General features: G+C 33.5%; 2 protein-coding genes across 3 annotated transcripts; both read right to left on the minus strand.

The window, feature by feature from the left end:
• Positions 1–956: 956 nt before the first annotated feature.
• On the minus strand, positions 957–3,500 carry LOC129306183 (G2/mitotic-specific cyclin S13-7-like). Its single transcript, XM_054946627.1, has 9 exons — positions 3,293–3,500; positions 2,923–3,064; positions 2,782–2,836; positions 2,440–2,679; positions 2,229–2,354; positions 1,884–2,132; positions 1,619–1,777; positions 1,351–1,532; positions 957–1,267 (listed from the first exon to the last, which is right to left on the minus strand). The coding sequence occupies exons 1-9, from the start codon at positions 3,330–3,332 to the stop codon at positions 1,114–1,116; spliced, it is 1,347 nt and encodes a 448-aa protein (XP_054802602.1). The 5' UTR covers positions 3,333–3,500; the 3' UTR covers positions 957–1,113.
• Positions 3,501–4,790: 1,290 nt separating this feature from the next.
• On the minus strand, positions 4,791–12,495 carry LOC129306184 (stomatal closure-related actin-binding protein 2-like). 2 transcript variants are annotated; one of them, XM_054946628.1, is made up of 13 exons: positions 12,185–12,495; positions 10,984–11,284; positions 10,724–10,852; positions 10,332–10,424; positions 9,863–10,003; positions 9,034–9,102; positions 7,425–7,508; positions 6,768–6,945; positions 6,054–6,167; positions 5,909–5,967; positions 5,479–5,613; positions 5,160–5,309; positions 4,791–5,062 (listed from the first exon to the last, which is right to left on the minus strand). In XM_054946628.1, exons 1-13 carry the CDS (start codon positions 12,256–12,258, stop codon positions 5,030–5,032), a joined length of 1,560 nt encoding a protein of 519 aa, XP_054802603.1. In that variant the 5' UTR covers positions 12,259–12,495; the 3' UTR covers positions 4,791–5,029. The 2 variants fall into 2 exon arrangements, with proteins under 2 accessions (XP_054802603.1, XP_054802604.1); XM_054946629.1 differs by lacking the exon at positions 12,185–12,495 and adding an exon at positions 11,630–11,887.
• Positions 12,496–24,127: the final 11,632 nt, after the last annotated feature.

Consider the following 24,127-nt stretch of genomic DNA (forward strand, 5'->3'; position numbering starts at 1 on the left):
AATAATAATCTTCTACTTAAAAATATTTATATCTAAATATTCCTCCAAAATTACTCATTTACTCTAAATTAACTTAATTAATATTAGGTTAATTTTTGAAATGTTACAGTATCTATTTAAAATAATCATTAAATATAAAATCTCTGTATTAAATTATAAAATATTTTTAAATAAAATTTCACATATTAATAAATCTCATTAAATATACTTAACAATTTTATTTTTTTAAAAATAACAATGTAAGCTTTTAAAAATATCCTTCATTTTAATATAGGAAGAATTACATCCAATGATATATATCTTATAATTATATTCAAATCACCCAATGATATAATCAACCTTATTTTTTCAAAATAACAATGTAAACCTTTGAAAATACCCTTCATTTTAATAAAGGAAGAATTACATCCAATGATCCAATAATATATCACCTGATGATATATTAATTAATTTTTTTCTCATACTATATCTATTTAGAATCATTAAATGTAAAATATCTATTTCAAATTATAAAATATTTTTAAATAAAATCTCACATATTAATAAATTTTATTAAATATACTTAACAACTTTATTTTTTTCAAAACAACAATTTAAACATCCAACAATTTTAATATAGGAAGAAACTTATTCTTTTAAATAAAAACTAACAAGTTTATATTTTCACATTTAAGAAAAAAATAAGTTCATATTTTCATTTTAACAATATTTATTTTGTAATGATTCTTATCTAATAAGTTTTATACTAGATCTTTTAGGTGTGATTCTCCCTGTAATTTTCAAAATATAATTTGGGATGGAAAGATATAAAATTTAATTTTTTAAATTTATTATTTAAATAAATTGAAAATATAAAAATAATTAAAATGCGTAGTACTCATATTAATTACATTATCTCTAAAAATATTTTTTCATGACATTTTTTTCTCAATGTTCATTGGAAAAATGTGAAAAGATAAAATTTAAAAAAATATTTAATAATTGATATAAAATGTGAAAAATGTGAAAAATATATAACGAATACAATCCCACTAAAGAAAAAAGAAGGGGAAGAACAGTAACAAAGGGTTATTGCAGATTTCAACTGTCAGGTGTCTTCTTGTCTTGTCTTCTTCACCTTCCTTCTTCCGCTGACTGCAAGAGATTCTTCGCCGGTGGAAGCAGCGCCACTGCTCCTCTCTTCACATTTGAGTACTTCCTATACACTGCCTGCAGCTTCGCGCTCGCGCCCATCGAGTGCCACCTCACCAATTCTCTTGCACAATCCCTGCGTTCAATGAATATCAACTCTTAGTAAAGTAAATATAATCAGGCCATTTCTAGGTACACACACATTTCCTAGGTACAAACATGAGCTGTTCTTCTGAGTAACCCGTATGTAGACCAAGCGTCTCGTTCCATAAGGGGCTCTTATTCAGAGTGCACCGAGCCGCGTACACTGCTGACGCCGCAACCTTCGATGGGCTGTGCGTTATCATGCTCCCGTAATTCATCAGTCCTAACTCAGCAAGAAAATGAACCGTGTTTTCCAACTGCACATATAAATCATTTATTTAATTTCCCAATTATATATATCAAAACAAACACTAACTTTCGCTCCTCAAATCTCTTCACTCACCTCCTCATCTGGGAGTGATGCCTTGATAAAACGAACCAGGAACACATAGTGCGTGGGTACTGTCAAGGTCCATTCCAGCTTTCCCAGCATGGTTTTCTCCATCGCAAGTATCTGTTCATGGGTATAAGCTCTGTCCGACAGGAAAACAAAGTCGTTGACCTGCATCATAAGAGCCAGTTCGTCTCAGTCAACTTTTAATTTCTTGTTCTCTCAAATATAGACGGTGGTCATTTAATTTACTGACTAAGCCGAGGGAAACTCCAACCTGAGGGGGCCAGATTTCTTCATACTTGGAAGCCATAAGCATGGCGCTGATGCCAACCAATTGAAGCTCCCTTCTTGGAACGATCTTGGTTGAAAGGAACCGATCTATTATATTGATGGTCAGATAAAGAGTTTCAAGCGAGAGATCGAACTTGGAGTGCACATCTATGAGCCAGTCCACCAATATTGCTCTCATCTTTTCATTAATCTCAGGCTGTGAGTGAATGTAGTCGTGAGGACGGTTCTCATTCTGCATCCCAGACATAATAATACCAATCAAAATCTCAAAATACTATAACTACAATAAGTTAGCCACAAACAGAAAGAGACATGACATGATTGATACCTCAACTAGCTTATAGAACTTGTAAATGTCTTCAATATACTCCACGGCCGCAAGCTCATTATCAGCGTCGGCCGCATCTATATGGGCAATCTGCTCCTTTGGTTTGTTGGTCACACCACATGCTGCCTGCAAGGATGTTTGCCGGGGAGGACTTGTAAATGGATAACAAAGAAGTGAACGGAAGTAGTGCAAAGTAAGGTAATTTCTCAACCTTGCTTCGAGCTGTGAGTACCGAAGTAAGAGAGTGTGGTTTCTTCTTTGAGTTTTCATCTCCCTCTTTCTTCTTGTTCACAGTCTTGTCCTTTTTAGTTTCTTCTTTCGAGTTTGTTTCAGCAGCACCTTCATTCCTAGGTTTAACAGAGACTATTTTCTGAGCAGGCTTAGGCGCGGCTCTATTAGCAATCACATCGAAAACAGGAGGGGGTCCACCGACATTTGCACAGGCTTGTTTCTGCAGTTTGACAAGCACCCACCAAATGCAGAATCATCATAATCCGAAACTAAAATTGAAGAGTCAAATTGAAGAGAGAGAAATCAGTAATAGAGAGTTAACCTTGTTGTTTACAGCAGCAGCTTGGGCATTAGCAAGTAGCTGGGCTCGGAAGCTCCTAAAAGAAATAGAAAAAGAATGGGATTGAGTAATAAGTGGCAGAAGAAAACAAACAGATAGAGAGAGAGAGAGAGAGAGAGAGACCTGGTGACGGGACGGTTGGGCTTGACGACCTCAATTCCTCTAACAGCCACCTGATTTCCTATGTCGCCAAGGGCTCTGCGACTTCTTCCCTCCACTGCTCCATTTTTCTTCTGCTGCTTTACTCCTCCGACCACTGCCTCTCCTATACATGATTGATATTCACCCCACGCGTAAGTACATTAAGGAGGTGAGATTAAACAGCAAACACGAAGAGAGGAATCCATGAGATTAGATGCATTTCATTAAAGTCCCTTAGAAATCACGTTTGAAATATGCCCAAGAGAAAGAAAATCCCAAGTACCTATGTATAACCAAAGTTTTAACCGAAGGAAAAAAAACCCGAGATAAGGAAAGCAGAAAAGCGAACTACCTCTGACTGCTTGTTGTGGAACAACGGTTCTAGTGGCCATTTGGAACTTGAAGAAGTAGTCTCCTTCTCTCTTTGCCTCTCTTTCTCTCTCCCTCCCTCGCCTTTGCCTGACGAACGCGATGGAGAAGAGGGGGCAGCGGAATTCCCATTCCTTTTGAAGATGTGGGGGAGCGACGCTTCCCTTTCCAACGGTCCTATTTTTCCAAATTCTATACCGTTGGATCCTCAAGTACAATCCGACGGCGCAGCGTGACTGATCTTTTTAAGCCGTTGGAGACGTGCAAGTCATCGCATTACGTGTTAAAAAAAAACAAAACAAAACAGAAAACAAAAGGCAGTGTCATCCTTAATAAGGATGACCTGAGTTGCATGCAATGTCTATGTTACCCCTGTCAATTGAAGGCACGTGGGCGTCATTTTGTTTTTTTAACCAAAATCCTATTTTGATTCTGTAAGAAAAGGATAGGTTCTCTAGTCAATTAATAATTACCATATGTAACGGTGACCGGATGAAAATTAATCAGAAAAATAAAATATACTCCCCCTTCTTAATATATAAGAGATTTTTTAAAATTTTTTTATCTTTAAATATAAAATATTATTAGCATATTTTTTAATGAACGAGTTATTATATCCTTATTAAGTTAAAAAGAAAAAAATAAGAGTTTTCATTAATTTATTTTTAAAAAAAAATTTTTTCATTTACAATAATTAGAGGTAAAATTAAAATATTACTATACTTTTAATTAGATAATTAATTTTTATTAATTTGCGTAATTCAATTAAAAATATTTAATATATAGGGATAGAGGGAGTATCATTTTATCTTATTCACTTTATTTACAATAAATTGAAATAAACATATTATAAGTAACACTAATTCATAAACAATTAAAAAACAAGAAACATCTGTGAGATCAAATTGAAAACAAAACGAAAAAATGACTGCCCACACTAAGAAATACTTCGTTTTTGAGAAATCAATTTAGAAAAAGTACTTTTAAAAATAATAAAACAAATGTTCCATATATAAGTTATTAAAATAAAAATTTATCTCGTTTCAAGGTTAAAGTGGCGTCTCCCTAGTCACCAGTTACCATTGTTATCATGAAGCCTCAGAGGAAACATCGAAAGGAGAAGAAAAGAAATGACAGAAAAGGTACTTCATTTTTTTGGTTGGATTTGTTATTGCCTAATTTTTTCAAAGTTTTTGTTCAATTTTTGTTTTATGGCCAATCCAAACCCTTGGATATTTATTCGTTTTTTGACTTTCTTAAGTGCACCTTATCCAAACTGTAATAGCGTAGTATGTGAGTTCCCCATACGAACCATTATCATCGTGAAGACTGAAGAGAGCTACCCAGTACCCGCGCTGGTGTTTTAGAGCTGACTGCCACGCGGCATATTTAGAGAATAGAATAATCCGATCACGTATGTGTCAAATATTAGAGTCTACATACAAGAAAGCAACCAGCAGTGACATGCAAATCAGTCACCATGAACAAATGATCTAATGATTATAAAAGCTGAATTTGCTACAGCATTTGATTAGGCAAGTTTAAAAAACCCATGCCTAAAACAACAAACCACAGCCCAATTAGTGGAAGCCCCCATCACAAAAACAACCAAAGGCATATATATATTCCTTCAACAAAACAAGCCCACATGTATGTATATACTCACACTAAAAATGATAAGTCTCACTTTCTGTTGAGACTCGGTCAGTAAAGTTTGCCCCTATACAAGATCCTCAGGCCCAGCAAGCACCACCTGTGACAAAAAGTGCCAGACCAAATACTAAGTACGGAAGTCAGGAATTCATTTCAGCATGAAGCAGGAGACTCTCAAGTCAGAAAAGAAGACTCACATTGCAATCAAGAGCATATTTCCTGGCAACCATAATGGCTGCATTCCTATCTCTTTCTGATTCAAATGTTAATACAAAGGACAGCCCCTTCCTCGCTTGCCAAAACAAGGCCTTTGCTGCGTTGCTGGTATCGCTTCTAACTCCACATAGCTACGGTTTAAAGAAACCTTGTGGTTAGTTTAAGGGATCCATTTTTTGCACACAACTTTAACAGTGGAAGCCTCATCTCAAGTTGTGGTTCATAGATGAACTCGATGGACGTTTTTGAAAACGATGCGGCTTTTAGCTTTCAGTTCTGCTTAATAGGCAAAATATTTACCTGCATGGATGGGGAGTAAATTTCTCTAGCTTTTGTAATCCAACCTCTAGATAACTTTATCCTCATTCTCCCCACATTAAATGCATGAACTGAATGTGATGAGTGATCTTGTCCATTCATTTGAGAAATGACAACCTGTAAACGACCAGATATTTAGCACATCTCAGAAACTTCTCTAGAGAACCAGCACCGCATTTCAGCGAACACAGCAAACTGAACTACATGCAAGCCTACATGGACCAACAAAAATATTCTGCATCACTGTTCATCTGTTCCCATAACACACATGCTTGATTTCAAATTAAGATTTGGCCATGTTTTATCTTGCCAGGTGCCCAGAAGCCCATTACTCTTGTTCTACATTCCACTATTGTCTATTTTGCCTGAAACAAACAAATTACAGTAGTAAAATTGAGAAAAGATAACTTACATTAAATTCTGTATTAGATTTTCGAAGAAGTGAGTCCACATGGCTTCTAAGTCCTGAAACTGTTAAATAATAGATTATCAGAAGTTAACCTTTCAGATGGAAACAAATGATGAAGAAAAAGATAAGATCCATATTCAGAACCAACCAGTTTGAATAGGATTAGTTGTTAATGTGACTTTTTTGCCATTGGAGACAATGTCTACTTGTAAGATTCGCCCAACATCAGAGGGATCTGGAGAATATATTGATCTGTTGGCACCTGATAAATAATGGCAACCAAGACCACACACGGAACAGAACAAAATTCAGAGTTTCGGAGGATTATTCAGTTGTTGAAGCTCAGTCAAGGAAAGACAGAGTTAGAATGAGAAAACATACAATCTCACTTGGATCTAAATTGGATTCACACATCTGTGGAAATTGTCGGAGGCATCATTACATTTGCCTTTTAAAGAATTAACTGGACCCGATAAATGGCAGGAAATATTTGGTGAAAACTTGAAAAGACATATGAGACTTCTAAACTACGGGCTACCAACAAAAGAGAATAGCTGGACCCGATAAATGGCAGGAAATATTTGGTGAAAACTTGAAAAGACATATGAGACTTCTAAACTTCGGGCTACCAACAAAAGAAAATAAAATGACATTTACATGAAGTATCCTGTAGGACAAACCACTATGAAGCAAAGCCGTGTTAGCAAGGAGAGTTTATTGAGCTATGCAGCAAAAGATACATCAAAATATTAACAATATTAGTTGTGAGTACGCACCCAATAATTTTACACACACCAGTTGACCTAAAACAAAGCATGAAAAATATATCTAGTAAATGTAATCAAGAATGGCAGAAAAATACCTGAAATGACCTCTCTCCAGCTGCCTTCAGATGACAAACGATACCACTGGAACAAACATTTCGATGTCTGTGGCACTTCATCCGAGCAAGGGTGCACTTGCAAGTACGAACCTAACGTTTCAGAACCATCTAACTTGTATACACTGGATTGGTTCTCATTCTTCTTGCTCATTGTGAGCTGGAAAGACCAAAACAAAGTTATTACATGGAAATTTTATTCAAGTACATTATATGTCAAGTTAATATGTAACATTTGGTTCATTTAGATAAGTTCGAGGAAAACTCTGAAGAAGAACTTCCACATTCACTCAATTGAAAACCAAAAAAAGGAGGCATATTCCATTATCTCCGACCCATGAAACAGAAAAAAAAATAAAATAATAATAACTGATTAAAACATGTGGCCACTTCTGAGAAAAGCTGATTGTAACCATTCCCTCCCTATCAATACTGTTCACACTAAAGGCTTAGATTCTATATAGACACAACTGTCATGGGTTATAATTTTTAGATTGTTCAGGTATTGGAGGATTAATAAAATGTAAATTAATTAAACATATACTATTATGCAGCTGAAAAAATAGAAACCGCTTAATCAAATCCAGCCATATTGAGAATAAACTTTGTCAAGCGAGTGAAAACTAGATATCAACACACCTCTTTCTGAAGCTTCATTGAAAAAAGGGATTTTTCTCGAATTTGATCTCTCAAAGCACGAAGCTCATGTTCCATGGCCATCACCTAAAAGCAAATCCGGTTAATGATCGTTTATCCATCACTTTACGAGTATTTCAACTGGAAATACACTTTAGTTGATAAGAAATTAAAACCATAGCACAAGAAAAGATGCATAGCCTTGCCAAAAATAGGTAGTCAAATAAAACCACTACTATATCATGGTTTATAATATAATTGTGAGCCTCTAAAATTTTATTTCATTTCATCACATTTTCCTTGAATTTTTAATATATTTTGGCAAAATTATACATATTGTGAATACTCAAGTTAGGAAAATGTGTACATTGTTTTGGTATTTTCAAGCTAATTTATGTTATTATTGTTTAATGTTTGGTTGGAAGCATTTCTGGTCTTTTGTTGATGTTTTTGGAAGGTTTTAGGATAAAGAAATTAGGGGCAAATGTGATTAGTCATGCTAAATGGAAGAAGCATACAAAACTGAGCAAAGTCGCGGCTTGCTCATGACTTTTGCCATTGATAGCAAAGTGAAACATCTTGATTGGCTAAAAAATTAGGGCTTGATGTATATACGCTGTTGGCTCAACCAAGAATGTATTCTACACATTTGAAGTTACTTTGGGAGCTTAGCTGTTCTAGAATTTTGGCTTTGGGTAAGTTGGGATCAAGTGATTGAGGTTTTGAAAACGTTTAAAGCTCCATTTCTTCAACTTCTTCACTTCTTCATTTTTCTTGTAATCTGATATGACTATGAATGTTTTGTGCATTTGTAACTTTTTGATAATTATGAGTGGCTAAATTCTTTGTTCTAAGATTATTTTAAATCCTTATATAGATTAGCACTAATTTTTTCCTCTCTTTTTGTGATTAATAATATATAAGTGTTTATTTTACTCTTTTCTTGATACATCTAAATGATTGGCCACCATTTAATTGATTTGTTCACTTCGGTGATACTTAAGAGTGTTAGTTTGAGTGTAGAACTTGAATAAAATAGTGTAAGAACTTAAAGTATGCATGATAAATGAATAGTTTTGTTAATAAGATAGAGATATACTTACTCATCTTGCATAACTACATTAAGGTTGAAGCTTAAAATTAGGTTTTATTAATTGCAACAAGAAATTGGGTAATTAATTTAATTAAACATTTGTTCATGACTTGAAAGAGCTAGTTTAAGTACTCTAAGTTAACACTTATTTTCATTAAAAATATTTATAAGAGGTAATTTTAGTGTTATGATATATAAAAGGGATAAATAATCCTAGATCTCAATTTGTACTTGAAATTTGAGATTCATTTGTTTTTCTTTATTTTCCAATTTTAATATAATTTGGAAAATCAACTTTGCCCAACTTATTGTGTTTTGCTCACCTAAATTGAGATTGCAAAGTCTTTTGCCTGATCACTTTTTTTTAAACAAATATCTGATCACATTTTTTAAAACAAATATATGTGGAACGATATTTACTCACACATTATTACTTGTCAAGGCTGTGTACTTGCGGATTGCAACAATAATCAAGCAAAAAGTAGCTAAAACAAAAATGAGGGATAAAAAAGCAGTTACCTTGCTTGGATGATGCAACAATTTGATTCTTCGAGCCTCCTGAACCTCCTCTACCAGTTCTTCCACATCCTGCCAGTGAGGAAAATCAGATCAAGCATATTTGCCTAAATGGTAATAAATGACTAGAATCGCATATTTACAGAGGATTCTCAGTGATTCCCGGTGTTCAAGTGCCATCATAAACTGAAAGGAAAAAATAAAAGGACAAGAACATACCACGATAATGTTCAAAAGGAACCACTCACAATTTAATAACAAAGTATTCCCTAACTGGTTATCAATGAACTGCTGACAAGTTGTTAGTCAAGCGTCACCGACAGATTAAGAACATTCTCGAGAAAACATTAGAAGAAGCAACGATAAAAGTCTAAAGTATAACTAAAATTATAAGTATGGATCAATTCAATAGCAATTAAAAAAAAATCTCAAATAACAGTAGTATAAATAGCCAAGCTTGCAGGTTCATAACCTAGGCTTTGTAACTTATGCTGCTTCAAAATTCATGATGGAATTTTTTCATGCCAATCTTATATGATATCAACCTGGGAAATCAAGCTCCCAGATTCTCTTAAAGTGCCATTAATGGTAAGGACGCCTTTAGAGAATGAAAAAATTGGTAGCACTGTAGCAGTTCTCTTCACCATATAAAAAATGAACCTCTCTTCTCTTTGATCCAAATTCATAGCAATTCGTTCCCATAAATTATGCATGCAATCCTTCCCTATGCCCCGGTATTATATTATAGTGCAGTGTAATGTTTAATTATGGAACCATTTAGGAGACCGTTGCAGCCAGACATGAATAGGCATGATTATTAATCAAAAGTAACCTGTCTCTTAGAAGCTTGGAAAGCTTTTTCCTGCTCCTCAAGGGCCTCCCCAATTCTCAACACTACTGCTCCAGCACTCTCAATTTCAGCACAAGCAAAAGACTTCTCTTGATTAACAAGTTTCTTAGCATCTTCAGAAGCCTGTAAAACAAAAGTAAAAGTCAAGAAAACACTTTGGAATGGAACAAAAATGCCATTGAAAATGCATGATTAACATTACTTTTTATAACAAACTATTTCCGCCTTAAATGATTAAATCAATTCATTGATGAGCTACTTTGTAGTGGTTGGCCAATGAATTAAGAAATCAAGTAACATTGAAGTCCAGAAAAAAATGATTATCTGGACATATACATATTCATCGATTCTTTCATCTTTCTAAACTCAATTGTAAATCATCATACTCATCAAACGCATTCAGATCAGTATTTTATAGCTATTTACACAAAGCTTAGATGCTATGGAGGACCTGTTTGAGAAAGTTCACTAGCTTATTCACTTCAAACTTCTCTTGAATTAGTTCTCCTTCATTTTGAGTCAGCTTAACTGCTAAAGCTTCCACCTGCATGGAATCAACTGTTCATGATGAGTACTCAGGATTATTAAGATGGAATTGAGAGAGGGATGAGAATGAATTTCTTTGCACAATCGGAAGAAACAAACGCCTCAACCTATATGGAAAAGGAAGAAATTGGAAGGAACACAAACGAAGTGCAAAACATTCATCAATCTGGATGATCCTTTTTCTCTATTTCCATACATTTCCATTCTCCAGTCAGCGAATGTTTAACACCGGCCTTTTTAAAGATTCTGAACAGAGTAATGTAGTCAATATAATTAAGTTGCCTCAAGAAAACGAACCATAGAAATAGCTTTCTCCACATCCTCCTTATGTTTTCCTTGCAAACGGCCTTTTAAAGATTCTAATGCATCTCTTAGCTTTTTTAAAAGAACATGTCCCTCCAAAGATGGTATCTCTCTAAGCTTCGCCTGAAATCAGTTGAAAAAAAAAAAAAAAGAAAGCATCCTCCATATTATCATTTGAATTTGATAGAAAAATATGGCCCAGGCGAAGTGCGAAACTTAAATGAAGGATATATGAGTATAAATGACACAAGTACCTCATCAGCCAACTTAGCAGCTGAGGCTAAGTTCTTGTCAAATTTGCTGGCAAGGTCACGAACTGAGAGTCGTTTGTGCTGATCTGACAAGTTAGATACTTCTTGCTCAATCACCTCCTTCAAGGAAGGCCCATGGTTTTCCTCCATTGGCTCTTCCACAATTTGGTTATCAGGCCCTAGTTTATATTTTGGAAAACTGTTGGAAACAAAGCTCACATCAGCTGAAACAGGCGGAACTGCTTCCATTGGCATCTTGACTTTGACTTCAGGGCTTATCTTCGTCATGGCTCTGTTATGTGTTCTGGGGAAATCAAAATGCAATATTGTATAGCGACATCAGTTAAAAAATATCTCAACACTGAATCTAAAGTAAAACACAGTTCAAGATCAAGACACAGGAACTTTTTTTTATGAGAAACCCCAGTCAAGCTCAGCTTAGTTAAGTTCGGCTATGGGCAAATGGCAAGAAGGTGAAAACATGAAAAGGTCCTGACAGTTAGGAAACGAGTTGGGGTATGGATGGCTCATTCTTCCTGAACCCATCTGCTAGACGAGATGCTCCTATCCCAGGAAACAAAATTTATAGCACTAAGTTGAAGAAAATTCTAGCAGTATATTATTTCTTGTTCCCCTCCTAATAACTTACATTTTCCAAAAGTACACCATCAAAGTAAATTTGAGTTCGTGCAGCAGTTTCTAGCCGCTAAAAAAAGTGTTCATTGACGATCCGTCACTGCTCAACAAACGTACCAAAACAGAGAAATGCAGAAGAATCTTTACCGCGGCTGAGTTAAGCCACGCAAAAAAGACAAAGAAAGAAAGGAAAATTGCAGACAATGATGCAGACGCCTGCCAATAATAAGAAATATAAAAAGGCAAAATGAATTATAAGAAGGTATTAATCTGAGATCATGGAAGAGAATTGTCAGCCAGGAGGTGTGACTTCGGTGGTACGGGCAACCATTAATATACCAACTTCTCAACTACATTCATAGTATTATGTGCCCTCCTTGGCAATTTCAATTAACGTGAGAAAACAATCTTCACTTTCCATCAATAAATGGAAACAAAATAGAAGAACATTAAAGCAAAGAAAGCACCAGACGTACTTGCAGCTACAGCAGCAAACAAAAAAACACGAAGACGAACAGCATGTAGCATCAGAAACATCATAAAAGCTCGAGAAAAAAAAAATCATTACTTGCGACAAATGGCAAAACCCAGATGCGAACTAAGAATGCAGCCGAGGTCGTTTGTTAGAGAATTTACACTCATTCACTAAACTTTGATCATAACATAGAGCTATGTTTATGGCGTGCCTCGCTGAGTGATTCTTTGACAGCAAAAGAGAGGGAGAAAACAGCCAAGTCAAGGACAGAGAAGGAGGAGAAGGAGAAGAATCTAAAGGATGGTATTTAGCATTGCTTTTTCAAAAGGTAAAAGAAAAGCTTCTGTGCCAGGCTCGTCTGTCTCCCCTCCCAACGACTTGAATCAGCGTGTCCTTCCTCCTCCATCATCCTATGTTACCCCGTTAAAAGCTCTCAAGGTGATACAGTAAAAAGTGAAGCCACGCGCTGTCCCCACACCCCTCCGTGGGTCCCGGTTAGTGGTTTCTCGTATGAGCTGTGCATGACCCACCTGCTCACTAGTGAGCCGCGCGCGTGCCCTCTGGTATTTTTTCGTAACAAGGGGGGGCAAGTATTTGGCGGGATGTCGTTCGTTGACTGGTACGTTCTCCTCCATGACCCTTGCTGTTCCCAGGAATTACCAAAATGACACCACGCGATGAAGCGGAGAATACCAGAATATCAACTACAAGCCGAAAAACAAACGTCGGATAAAGAAAACGACAAAATATCAGTTTTCTTTATTTTTTTCCCCACCAACCGTGACATTGGCAGTTTTTTTTTTTTTTTGAAGTCAGATATTGGCAGTTTTACAGGATCGGTGGATCCATAAAATATTAAAAAAATATTATAAAAGAATAATAATATATGTGGATTGGAATGACTCCCTCGATGCTCGTCTATTTCACTTTTAACTTGATTGATGGTTTTTCATCCTTTCACGTTCCCCTCCCAATGAGCTATACAATTAACGGGTAATTCTGAAATGTTGTGAGAAATTTTACATTGAACTGACTTTGATTAATTTATTTAAGCTCAGAAAAATGTATAAGAGAGAAGCGAATAGATGAAAATGAAAGATGATACCGGAAAGTAGGCCGCGAAACTTCCGAGCTACCAGGGATCAGTCGTTGTCTCGGTTGTTTTATTTACGTGCCCTCTATTAATAAATTAGTTGAGCCTTTAGTGAGAACTAAATCTCGAGATGTAGACATTGTTATACAGAAATGGAAAGCTTCCCTTTTCCGGTGGCTTTGTTTAAACGGCGAAAGGGCGTTAAAAGCACAACAACAAAAGCCATAGTTTATAGGTGGGATTTGATGATAATGGCATTGGCTATTATGCGAGTTGGAGTTAGAAGAAAGCGAAATCATGCCTCTTCAAACACTGTTGGAGTAAACTCGAATATTAATGATATTTAATACGAGATGTTAATGGAAGCCCAAAATGGATAGAGCATATGCTTATTATCAAAATAAAAAAATAATGAAATGATATGATAATGTTGATTGAGGAGAGGGAAGGGAACTGGGGAAGCATCAAAGTGGCTTGGGGGTGAATACTGGGGATAAGGGACCCCACGTGCCGTTTTGACATCAAAATCAGACGCAGCATCGAACCGGACCATGACTGGTATGATTCTCAGATCTCTCAATATGTCTCTCGCTATCTCACTGTTATTTTTATTCACTAAAGCTGACTTGTATAGCTATACACCAACATGGAAGATGGAACAGATCCTAATCATTCATTTATATAAAATAAATAATGAAAGGCGCGTGTCGTCGTCCAGATGAAGGCAACCCCTTCCAATGATGGGCCTGTTAAATCATGGATTATTATACTAATCATCGTTCATTGGTTATGTGTAAAAAGCCCCTTCTGGAAGCCACTCTCTAATTTCCCACTCGGCTTTCTTTTTCAATATCCGAAGCCTTTTGCTTGCCGGATTTTCTAGTCACACTAAACTTAATGCAACTGAAGATAATAATACTGATTACGCATTGTAGTGGACAATTTGTGGGGACTCTCAAACGTTTTTTTTTTTTTTTGGCTGTTGTTAAGCCACACTGTCTCTGTACTTTCTGGAGCGGTCCCAACCAAACTCAGCTCAGGACCAAGTAATCTTACATGTGAAATTTAAACTAATATGTATGTGTATATACTATTTACAGGTTATGAATACTGTAACTTACTTCATACTCTTGTTAATATACATGTAGAAAGCATTTTGCTTAGCCAGTATATGATGTAGCTCTGCGATATCAGATGAACCATGAGCAAGAGAGGAAGTAGAAGGAACGAGATGGAGGCCGGTGATGGGTGGGGATCGATTCAAAAATCAAAATTAAAGCTCACAAGTCTTTTATCTTTTTTATTTTCTCCTCTTTTATTAGCCACCTTTTCAATGGATTTGAATTTATTTACGCCATTATGAAGCCTTCAAATTTCCCCTCTTGTAATATGGGGCATCCTATCCACATGGTAGGGTCCACCTTCAAGTTTCAACCCCACCCACTCCTCTCTATTTTTTTTTTCCCTCTCTCTTTCTTCCGCGTTAGTAAAAATGAAACATATGATGCGTGTCTCTGTGTATCGTATTATATATCTTTCTTTTTCAACTGTTCATAAAAAACTCATAATCTTCTGACACTCACATCTCGTTTCGCTTGTGATTACTGCTCCTTCTGTCGCTTTTGTCACCACCTTATTTTTCACACGTATCATGACACATGCATGTTGCAACTTACATATCATCCCGAGAAAATTAAAGCAAAATTGCTTATTAGACTTTGGTGCTTCTGATCATGACTTAGCTTCACGCTGTGATTAATTAATTGCGTATTAATTTCTTTTTTGTCAACGAAAATGATGTCATTGTCAGCCTCACGGATTAACTCAGACATATTATCTACTTAAATCCAGAGATAAATAATTGAATTTAAAATTAAATAGATGCAGGCAGTCAAATAAAATTGTAACAGATGGACTAAGGACAGCATGAAGAAAGTCAGGCCAAAAACTAAAAATGCATCAAGAGTGTGCAAGTGAACTGGCAAGACAGTGACCCTTAGCTAACTCTTCGACTCGACGAGCCAGGCCGCCGTGCTATTAAATCCATTGTAAAATTGATGACCACCCAATTTGACACGCACGCGCACACGTGATTATATACAGTCTAGCTAGGTTGAGCTTTGAAGGAGAAGCCACTCTCACATCACAATTCACAAGCACATGCACCCCTTACTTAAATAATTAAACAGATTGTTGATTGTTGATTCTGGCTGCTGCTGGCTACTTGAATATATATGTGCAGTGGATAACTATGCCACCACGGTCAAACTTTCGGTAGGTATACGTACCCTCCCTATTAAATAAGTCAACCACTCAATTCATGAAGTTAGTCAACCTTTGTCATTTTTTGGCCAAAAAAAAAAAAAAACCTTTGTCATTTTGCTTTACCTTCGCTTTCGCATTGTTAATTGAACTGATGAATGGGTCACGTACATTAATCTAAAAGAAAGAGGTGTGAAGTATAGGCGTGCAATCAATCTCCATTTCCCCTACTCGGCTCCACACACCATGATTATATATATTTATTCATATTAAAAGAAATAAATGAAATAGAGGGGAACGAAGCAATTTTGTTTTGTAGATAAATCATAAAAGAAGCGGGATCTCTCATGAGCTTGTGTATCGGTAGGGTATAGCTGTTGTATAACCCACCTGCATGCTTGGTTTGCCAGCACTTTACTGGGCCCAGAGGTTATATTTTATGTTCATTTTTTCTCAACACAATGTATATTTGTGTTAACCTGACATCTCCCATGAATCAAGAAACGGCCAATTCGCCCTTTTCTTCCCCCTAACAAAACAAATACGCATGCTTGAATTTTTATTAATTTACATACGGATTCATACATTACTTTTCTCCTCCCTCCAGTCTTGTAACTGGCTTGTGTATTTATGCAATTTCAGAGACATTAACTTAATTTCTCTTGCACAAGCTGTAAATATTGAAGCCCAGTCTAGATAGCTATCAAATCAGGGCCTGCTCCAGAATAACGACTTCAATTTTCTCACCTAACTAATCATTTTTTCATATGGTTATTCGATATTCCAAGGAGGGTTTTTAAAAAATATAGAGAGAGAGAGAGAGGGGTGTGTGGAAATATGAATGCAAAAAATTCAAAAGAAAGAAAGTAATTATTGTAGCTATTGGAATTGCACTGGGTGGAGTTCACTTACCTTTCAGGTTGCATGCTTTTGCAGCCAGCTTCATTGGATTCAGCAATTCTGGACGGGGTGAAATAAGAATTTGTTAGATTTTAGGCATATTCATCTTTTCTGGGTTGAATCTGAGCTATGTGACGGTACTGGTTATAATTTGCTAAGCACTTTGATTTAGGATATAGCTACTTTGTTTCTTCCATTGAATGACAAGACTATTGCTCGGTGCAACTCCACTTATTGGATGACTTTAACCAGTTTCTTTTACCCATAGTTAGTGTAGTCATTTAATGTTTGCTTTTCTTTCATTTTATTGTATATATTTGTCCGCTTTATTTCAAAAAGAGAGGGGGATCTACGCCAGCAACTTGCAAGTGCAATTCTGCCAGTACAAACGTGGCCCAAATTGGTTGGGTTGGGCTCGGCCCCTCGAGTTTCTAGTTATGTGAACAACTTGGCTTTGTTTTTAATTAAACATGGAAAACTTCCGGTCTAATATGTCATTTAAGGTAAACAATTTAAAAAAGCTTGTTTCCGAATTTTCTTCCCGTCTCGTGTATCATGCCTTTAAACTGACAGTTACAGCATGGCGGTGAATAGCAGCGGATTTAGCTCTTTCTAATCTTCTTCATGTTTTATGCCTGTCCTCCCAAAGACGCTTCGTTAGCGCCGGCAATGCGAATTTGTGATTACAAATTGAACATAAAAAACTGGGCAGCCATTAGGAACTTGCGATCATCATCATTGTTTTAAAAAAAATGTGATTGGAGTTTTATTAACAAGAAAAGGTATGAATTAGGTGAACGAACGTTGTCATGGTTAATTGCCTAAATCAAGATCATTATTAAACGAGGAGTATTAGAAGAACCGTCCTTGAGATTGGCGTTTGTTTGAATAATAAATTTAAAAAAAAATTAAGAAAGCAAGCTGTTATGATGGTGGAAGTGATATGAGAATTGTGGGTGAATTGAATCTAATGAGGAGCAGTTGAGACTAGATACACTCTGATACTTAAACTCCATCTCAAGCAAGCATCCGCATCAACGCACCACATGGACGACCCCCCCCCCCCCCCCCCCCCCCCCCCCGGGGGGGAAGCATTCCAAAGCTGGTTTCCTTTGACACGGACCCTAGACCACTCAGATCTGCACATGCCCTCCTTCAGCTCTAACCGCATTTAAGTGAAACTTATTTTGATTACGGATTTTATATTTTTCATACCAAATATATATGCAATTCAAATATGGCATTTGAGGTCTCATTGTCTGTTCATATGTCACTATTCATCTAGACTGTCCATGATACCATCAATCATGGTTCTTCAGATTTTATTCAGGATACGGTATTTAATTTGTTTTACTTTTTATTTTTCGACGTATTGTCTACCAAAATTTACCGTGCACCTAAACTAAAACCACAGATTCATTTGCAGGCAATTCAATACAAACTGCGTTGTTTATAGATCGTGAATTATCTCTTCCCCCCCCCCCCCATATTGTACATTGATGGAGATAGCCTAAATTCCAATTTAAATGCATTAAAAAGTTAATAGCTCTAATTCATTTTTGTTTGTAATTAACATCATATTTGATGGTGGGACCTGCCATTACTCAGGCTTCATGTGCCAAGCCGCATGCTACTCACGGTTGCATGTGGATTTGGTTCACATGGGTTTGCTAGACACAAGCGCAGTCAAATTTAGAAGACAAAAGACACTTGCTCGTTGATCGCTCTTACCACACATTTTGATAATCACTTGAAAAAAAAATAAAATTGTTACCCGTAAAAAGACCTAAAACAGATTTTGACCTCCCATTCATTCATTATTAGATTGGTCATTGGTTTTATGACCCAAGAAATAAAAAGGGTTAAAATTTTCTCAAAAGTATTAACGAGTTTCCGACTTTTTTTTCATTAAACATACATGCTTTAATAATACTCTACTTTATATCCCTAATATTTAATGGAGATAAAAGGAGAGATTTATATATAAAAAATAATGATATGCCTTATAAATAATATTAAAAAAAAATTTTTCTTTTACCTTATAAATAAGATAGGAATGATTGACACTCTGCACATATTAATGCCTCATTTGATATGGTAAAAATAATTTTGATGAAAATAAAAATGGATATGAAAATAAAGGTGAATGCATGGTTTAAAAATATGTTTGGTATGTTCATAAAATTGATAAATTATTTTTATTTAGTATTAGTATTTAAAATATAAAAATACTAAAATGCCCTCATCCCAAAAAAAAACCATGCTTCAACCCAAATATTAATTTTCCAACCCAAATATCAAAATCTCCATTCAATGAAACAACAATATAAATCAAAAATAAAAATCTGGTGCTCTTGCGATGAGAACACCATCCAACCCCAGTATGTTCATGGTGCCGCACAGTACAATAAGAACTTGTGCTCTCGCGACCTTGTAAACTTCATGAATCATGTTCATTTTTGCTACCAAAGGATGCCATCCTTGCTCAACAAATGAAGAATTTCATTAATTTAACTATTTAATTAAATAATTTAACTATTGACTATATCAAGTGTCCAGAATTACATTAATTTAATTTTAATTATTTAATTTTAAAATATAATATAAAATATATTTTTTAACAAATAATTTGATTTTAAGTTAATTTGATTATGTTAATTTTAATATATTTTTTGCTTTCAATTTATTTTCACAAATATAATTACATGAACTATGATATATTTTAATATAAGGGCACGGTAGTTATTATAATATTTATTTATTTTCTTTGCTCCCTATTTTCTTTGATTATCCAAATAGAAGGAGTGATAATATTTTCTTTTCACTTTTCTTTTCTCTCTATTTTCTTTCCTCTCAACTTTTTTCCCATCTAAATAGAGAGTTAATGTTAACCCTTTACGTTCTCTTGCAATGTTTTCATCTAAATTTGTTACACTATTTGTGTATCCAAAAATAAATTGTTTTGCCTGTATTAATTTTGAAAAGCACGGGGGGATGCATGACAATTTTTTATTTCCCCTTGCAGGAATGCATTTGCTTTACAGGGATGAAGAGATAATAATTTCCGTTGTATGAGCTTGCCTATAATGTTTTATCAAAGTAAAATGAATTCATTTTTATTAATTTGAAGTACAAATAACACGATATTCATATAATGATCGATTAACTTTTAAAAAATTTTATATAGAATATTTTTTGTTTACATCAACGAACAAAATGATCAACTTAGGTGTCAGCTAAACGGTTAACATTTAAGGGATTGAATGAGTTGATTATTTTTGCATCAACTCTGATAATGTTATAGGTGTTTTTGCTCATAACTTATGACTTTATGGGTATTTTTACTTCTGACCAACAACTCTATATATATTTTTATCTTTTTATTAGTTCACGTCAGTAAAAACTGACATGTAACATGTACAATTAACATTTAATAGTTAAAGTTAACGACATTAAATTAAAATTAATAATTTAATTATTTTTGTAACCATTCATATAACCTTATGATTTTTTGTTTCACTTTGATATATTGGATCTTCGTGTCTAATTATTTTATGTATATTTTTTTTTATTCTTAACACTAACATGGATTTCAATTTTATCTTCTTTTTTTTTTTTTACATAAAAGGTACATAGGTTTCTCTGCTAAATATTGGCTGGCAGCGCTGCAGGTCACATGTTAATGCACCATATCTCATGTGCCCGGTTCCACCATCTTATTACTTCTCCTGTCTCCTTCCGTCATCCTTCAAACCGTTACCCCCACGCGCTTTCCCCTTGCGTTTTCGTTTTGGCGCCAACCCTGTCGACCGTTGTTCGCACGCGCCCTTCTTCCATCACTGTTTCTCCATGTTCCCTTGGTTCATCCCCGAAATTACAAAATCCAAGATATCCTCCTCTTCTTATTTACCAATTCGTCCTCAATCATGCCGCTCCCATCACTCTCAATTTACTTTTATGTCCCTGACGCAGGGTCTTGTCTCTACTCTCTATCATGTTCATCCAGTAAGTTACGCTCACAATAGTTGTTGAAATTACACACGCTGATAAAGTTTTAATAATCATACCGTACACACACATATTTTTTATAAATAAAGTTATAATTTTTTTAAAAATACTTTCACACATTTAATCATTATACCAAAATTATTTTAATTTCTTTCTACACTTAAAAGATGATATTAAAAAAATTTTATTAATAAAATTTTATTTTTGTTAAATTATCTTGGATCTTAAAATAATGAAATACTTTCAAAATTGTTTATAATTTGGAGGAGGTAGCGAGATTTCAAATTATAATTTATTTATTTTAAAAATTTTATTTAAAAATTTAACACATTCTCAATTTTATTTCAATTAAATTAAATACACACACATATTAATAACATATATTCTCTCACCAATATTTAATGAAAGATAAAATGAGAAATTTATTATAAATATTTAATACTATTGACTTATAAATATAATAAAAAAACTTGTATAGCTAATGGGAGTTTGTATCTAGTTAAAAGGATTAGTCTCTCATAATGTAATGAATCAAAATTTAAATTTTCATAAAAAAGTGTTCATATTTAATATTAGATCTTGCTTCGAATATGAGTATCTTTAATTAAAAAAATGCATGTGAGTAACAAAAAAAGTTAAAATGTAAAAAAAAAAAAATTTTAAGACAATTGTATATAACGTTCTCACTTTTAAAAGTTTAAAATTAATCATCCTGACCTTTAATTTTATTTTTTAAAACCCTTTATTGTTAATTATATTGTGTTTTTATTAGGGTTGAAATGTCATTCAATTAAAAAATGTTATTAAACAAAAATATTATATTATATAACTATTTATAATAAATTTTTTATATTTTTTAAATAGTTGAAGCATTGATAACAAAAAAATATGTTATTATCACTATATAAAATTTTAAATATTTATGTTTATATTAGTTCTATCCATTTTTTTTGTTATAAATGGTGCAATATTTTATTGCTTTATAAGATAAATTTTTATTTATATTTTTATATTAGATTAATGTAATGCACATGGCTAAAATAGTTAAAATTTTAAATATTACCATGTTGGATTAATTTATCTTTTAATACTAAAAAATTATGCACCATTGATAATAAAAAATAAAAAAGCTAATAAAAGTAAATATTTAAAATTTTATATGGTGATAATAACATTTATTTTAACTATTATTAATATCTCAACTATTCAAAAAATATAAAAAATTTATCATAAATAATTATACAATATAATATTTTTGTTTAATAAGATTTTTTAGCTGAATGACATCTTGACTCTTATAAAAAATAACATAATTAATAATAAATAATTTTAAAAAATAATATTAAAAGTTGGGGGTTAATTTTAAACGTTTAAAAATGAATGGGATTATATGCAACCGTTTTAAAGTTTAAAATTTTTTTATATATTTTAACCTGAAAAAATATCTTCTAACTTCATCTTACAAATAAGATTGGAGGAGGTTTAATGTAACATCTCAATTTAAATTTTAATAGTTAATTTGGGTTAATAGAAATAAAAAAAATAATATTTAGAGGTAAGAAAATTAGTAAGAGATGATTATTAAATCTAACTTAGGATATAATTCTAAAAAAAATTAAATTTAAAAAAATTTAAAAAATAATTAAAAAAATAAAAAAATATTATTAATTATTATTATAATAAAAAACGAGTTGGACCTTTTGAGATTTTAAAACGAGTTGGACCAGTAGCGTACCAAGTAGCATTACCACCCCAAATTGCTGGTATACACAATGTATTCCATGTATCACAATTAAAGAAGTATCAACCAGATCCTTCCCATATAATTGAACCCGAGGAGATTGAACTCAGGGAGAATTTAACATTCAGAGCTGAACCAGAAAGGATTGTTGATTACAAGGACAAGCAATTAAGAAACAAGACCATTAGATTGGTTAAAGTAATCTGGAAGAGCACAACTCCAGGTGATGTTACGTGGGAGACCGAGGACAGTATGCGACGTGATTATCCTCGTCTTTTTGATTAAGTAAGTAGTTAATAGTTACTAACTTTAAATTTTGAGGACAAAATTTCTAAAAGGAGGGGAGAATTGTAACATCCTAATTTAAATTTTAATAGTTAATTTGGGTTAATAGAAATAAAAAAATAATATTTAGAGGTAATAAAATTAGTAAGAGATGATTATTAAATCTAACTTAGGATATAATTCTAAAAAAAAATTAAATTTAAAAAAAATTAAAAAAATAATTAAAAAAAATAAAAAAATATTATTAAATTATTATTATAATAAAAAAAAAGGAAAAGGTTTGCAAAAAAAAAAAAAGAAGAAGAAGAAGGAAGAAAACGTGCCGCCGCCTCAATAGTAACAATAGTAAAATAATAATAATAAAGAAAGAGAGAAAGAAGAGAGAGAAAAGAATAAAAAAATATGTGGGACCCACTGAATTTTTATAAAAACTCACCTGTTCCTTCATTTCTTCATTCTTTCTTTCGTGCGTGAGCTGAGGCAGAGAGAGAGCATCTGTGAGCCAAGTTCACCGGTGCTGGGTTTTAAGGTAAGAATTTTTAATAGGATATTTAGGGTGTGATTTTAAGCTTTTCAAGACTAAGTAAGTGTTCTAAAATTTTTTCTTAGTTATCCTTCTTCTTTGGTTTCTAAGTTTGTAGTGGTAGAAAATTTAAGATCTGGAAGAGGGATGAATTTATGTTGAATAAATATGGTTTTTGAGGTTGTTAGTAGTATAATAAATATTCTAGAGTATAAATTTATTGATAATTAAAAGAGGAGTTAAAAATTTTACTTAATAGTATTAACTATAGATTTGTATTAAGATTGAGATTAGAAATTATGTTATATTTTTAATTCTATTATTAGAATTATTTTATTAGTTTCAAAAATTGAAACTAATATTTATAAATAATATGTTATTTGTAGATTGTATTACTGGTGAAGATTGTGGTGAGAGAGAAATTTTAAGGAATAATTTATTGAAAAAGCCACAAGGTAACCATGCTTTTAATTTGTGATTAGTGTTACTTCATGTTAATTGGGTGATTATTGAGAAAATTATGAATTTTTGTAATATTGTATAATTGTGCAATATTATTATGAATTTGTTTAATTATTGTGGGAGGTGTTGGGAGACTTGCTATTATTGTTGTATTTATGTGCCACGTGGTACGCCCCTATTGGAGCTCAATAGGTGGCTTGTAAGGGCTCGGGCTAATCTACCTTTGGCCGGGTAATTTAGCATCGAGTGAGGGCTACGGCTCGAGGTTAATGGAGGGATATAAGGATGGTTGTTTGTGTTTATTATAATATTTCTTATATTTGTTGGAATTATATTATTTTTAATTATTACTTAGTAAGCACACACTTAACTGTTTGTATACACTATCATAAATTGGCTTTGGTTACTGGGACTTTTGAGTCTCATTATGTGGTTAACAATTTTCAGGAGAAGAGCCACGAGTGACACGTGGAGGAGTCCCAGAGGCTTAGTGGTATAGATCCACTGTCTTTTTTGGGTATTTAATTTATGATTTATAATGTGTTATATTGCCAATATTAGGGCTTTTTGTTTATTGTCAATTATATGAATATATAAATGTAATCATGCCTTTCAAACTATTTCTATTTTTAGTACAATTTGGATGACTGTAATTTTAATATTTGGTTTACTTTGGATTGGTTAAAATGGCATGATTATAAGGCCAAATAACTGGCTTGTATTGAAAATTTATTAAATTGCTTATTTTACTTGTTGGGAGTA

Source organism: Prosopis cineraria, unplaced genomic scaffold, assembly GCF_029017545.1.
Source record: "Prosopis cineraria cultivar Desert tree isolate PC_DT_omini unplaced genomic scaffold, ASM2901754v1 PC3, whole genome shotgun sequence".
NCBI classification, from domain to species: Eukaryota; Viridiplantae; Streptophyta; class Magnoliopsida; order Fabales; family Fabaceae; genus Prosopis; species Prosopis cineraria.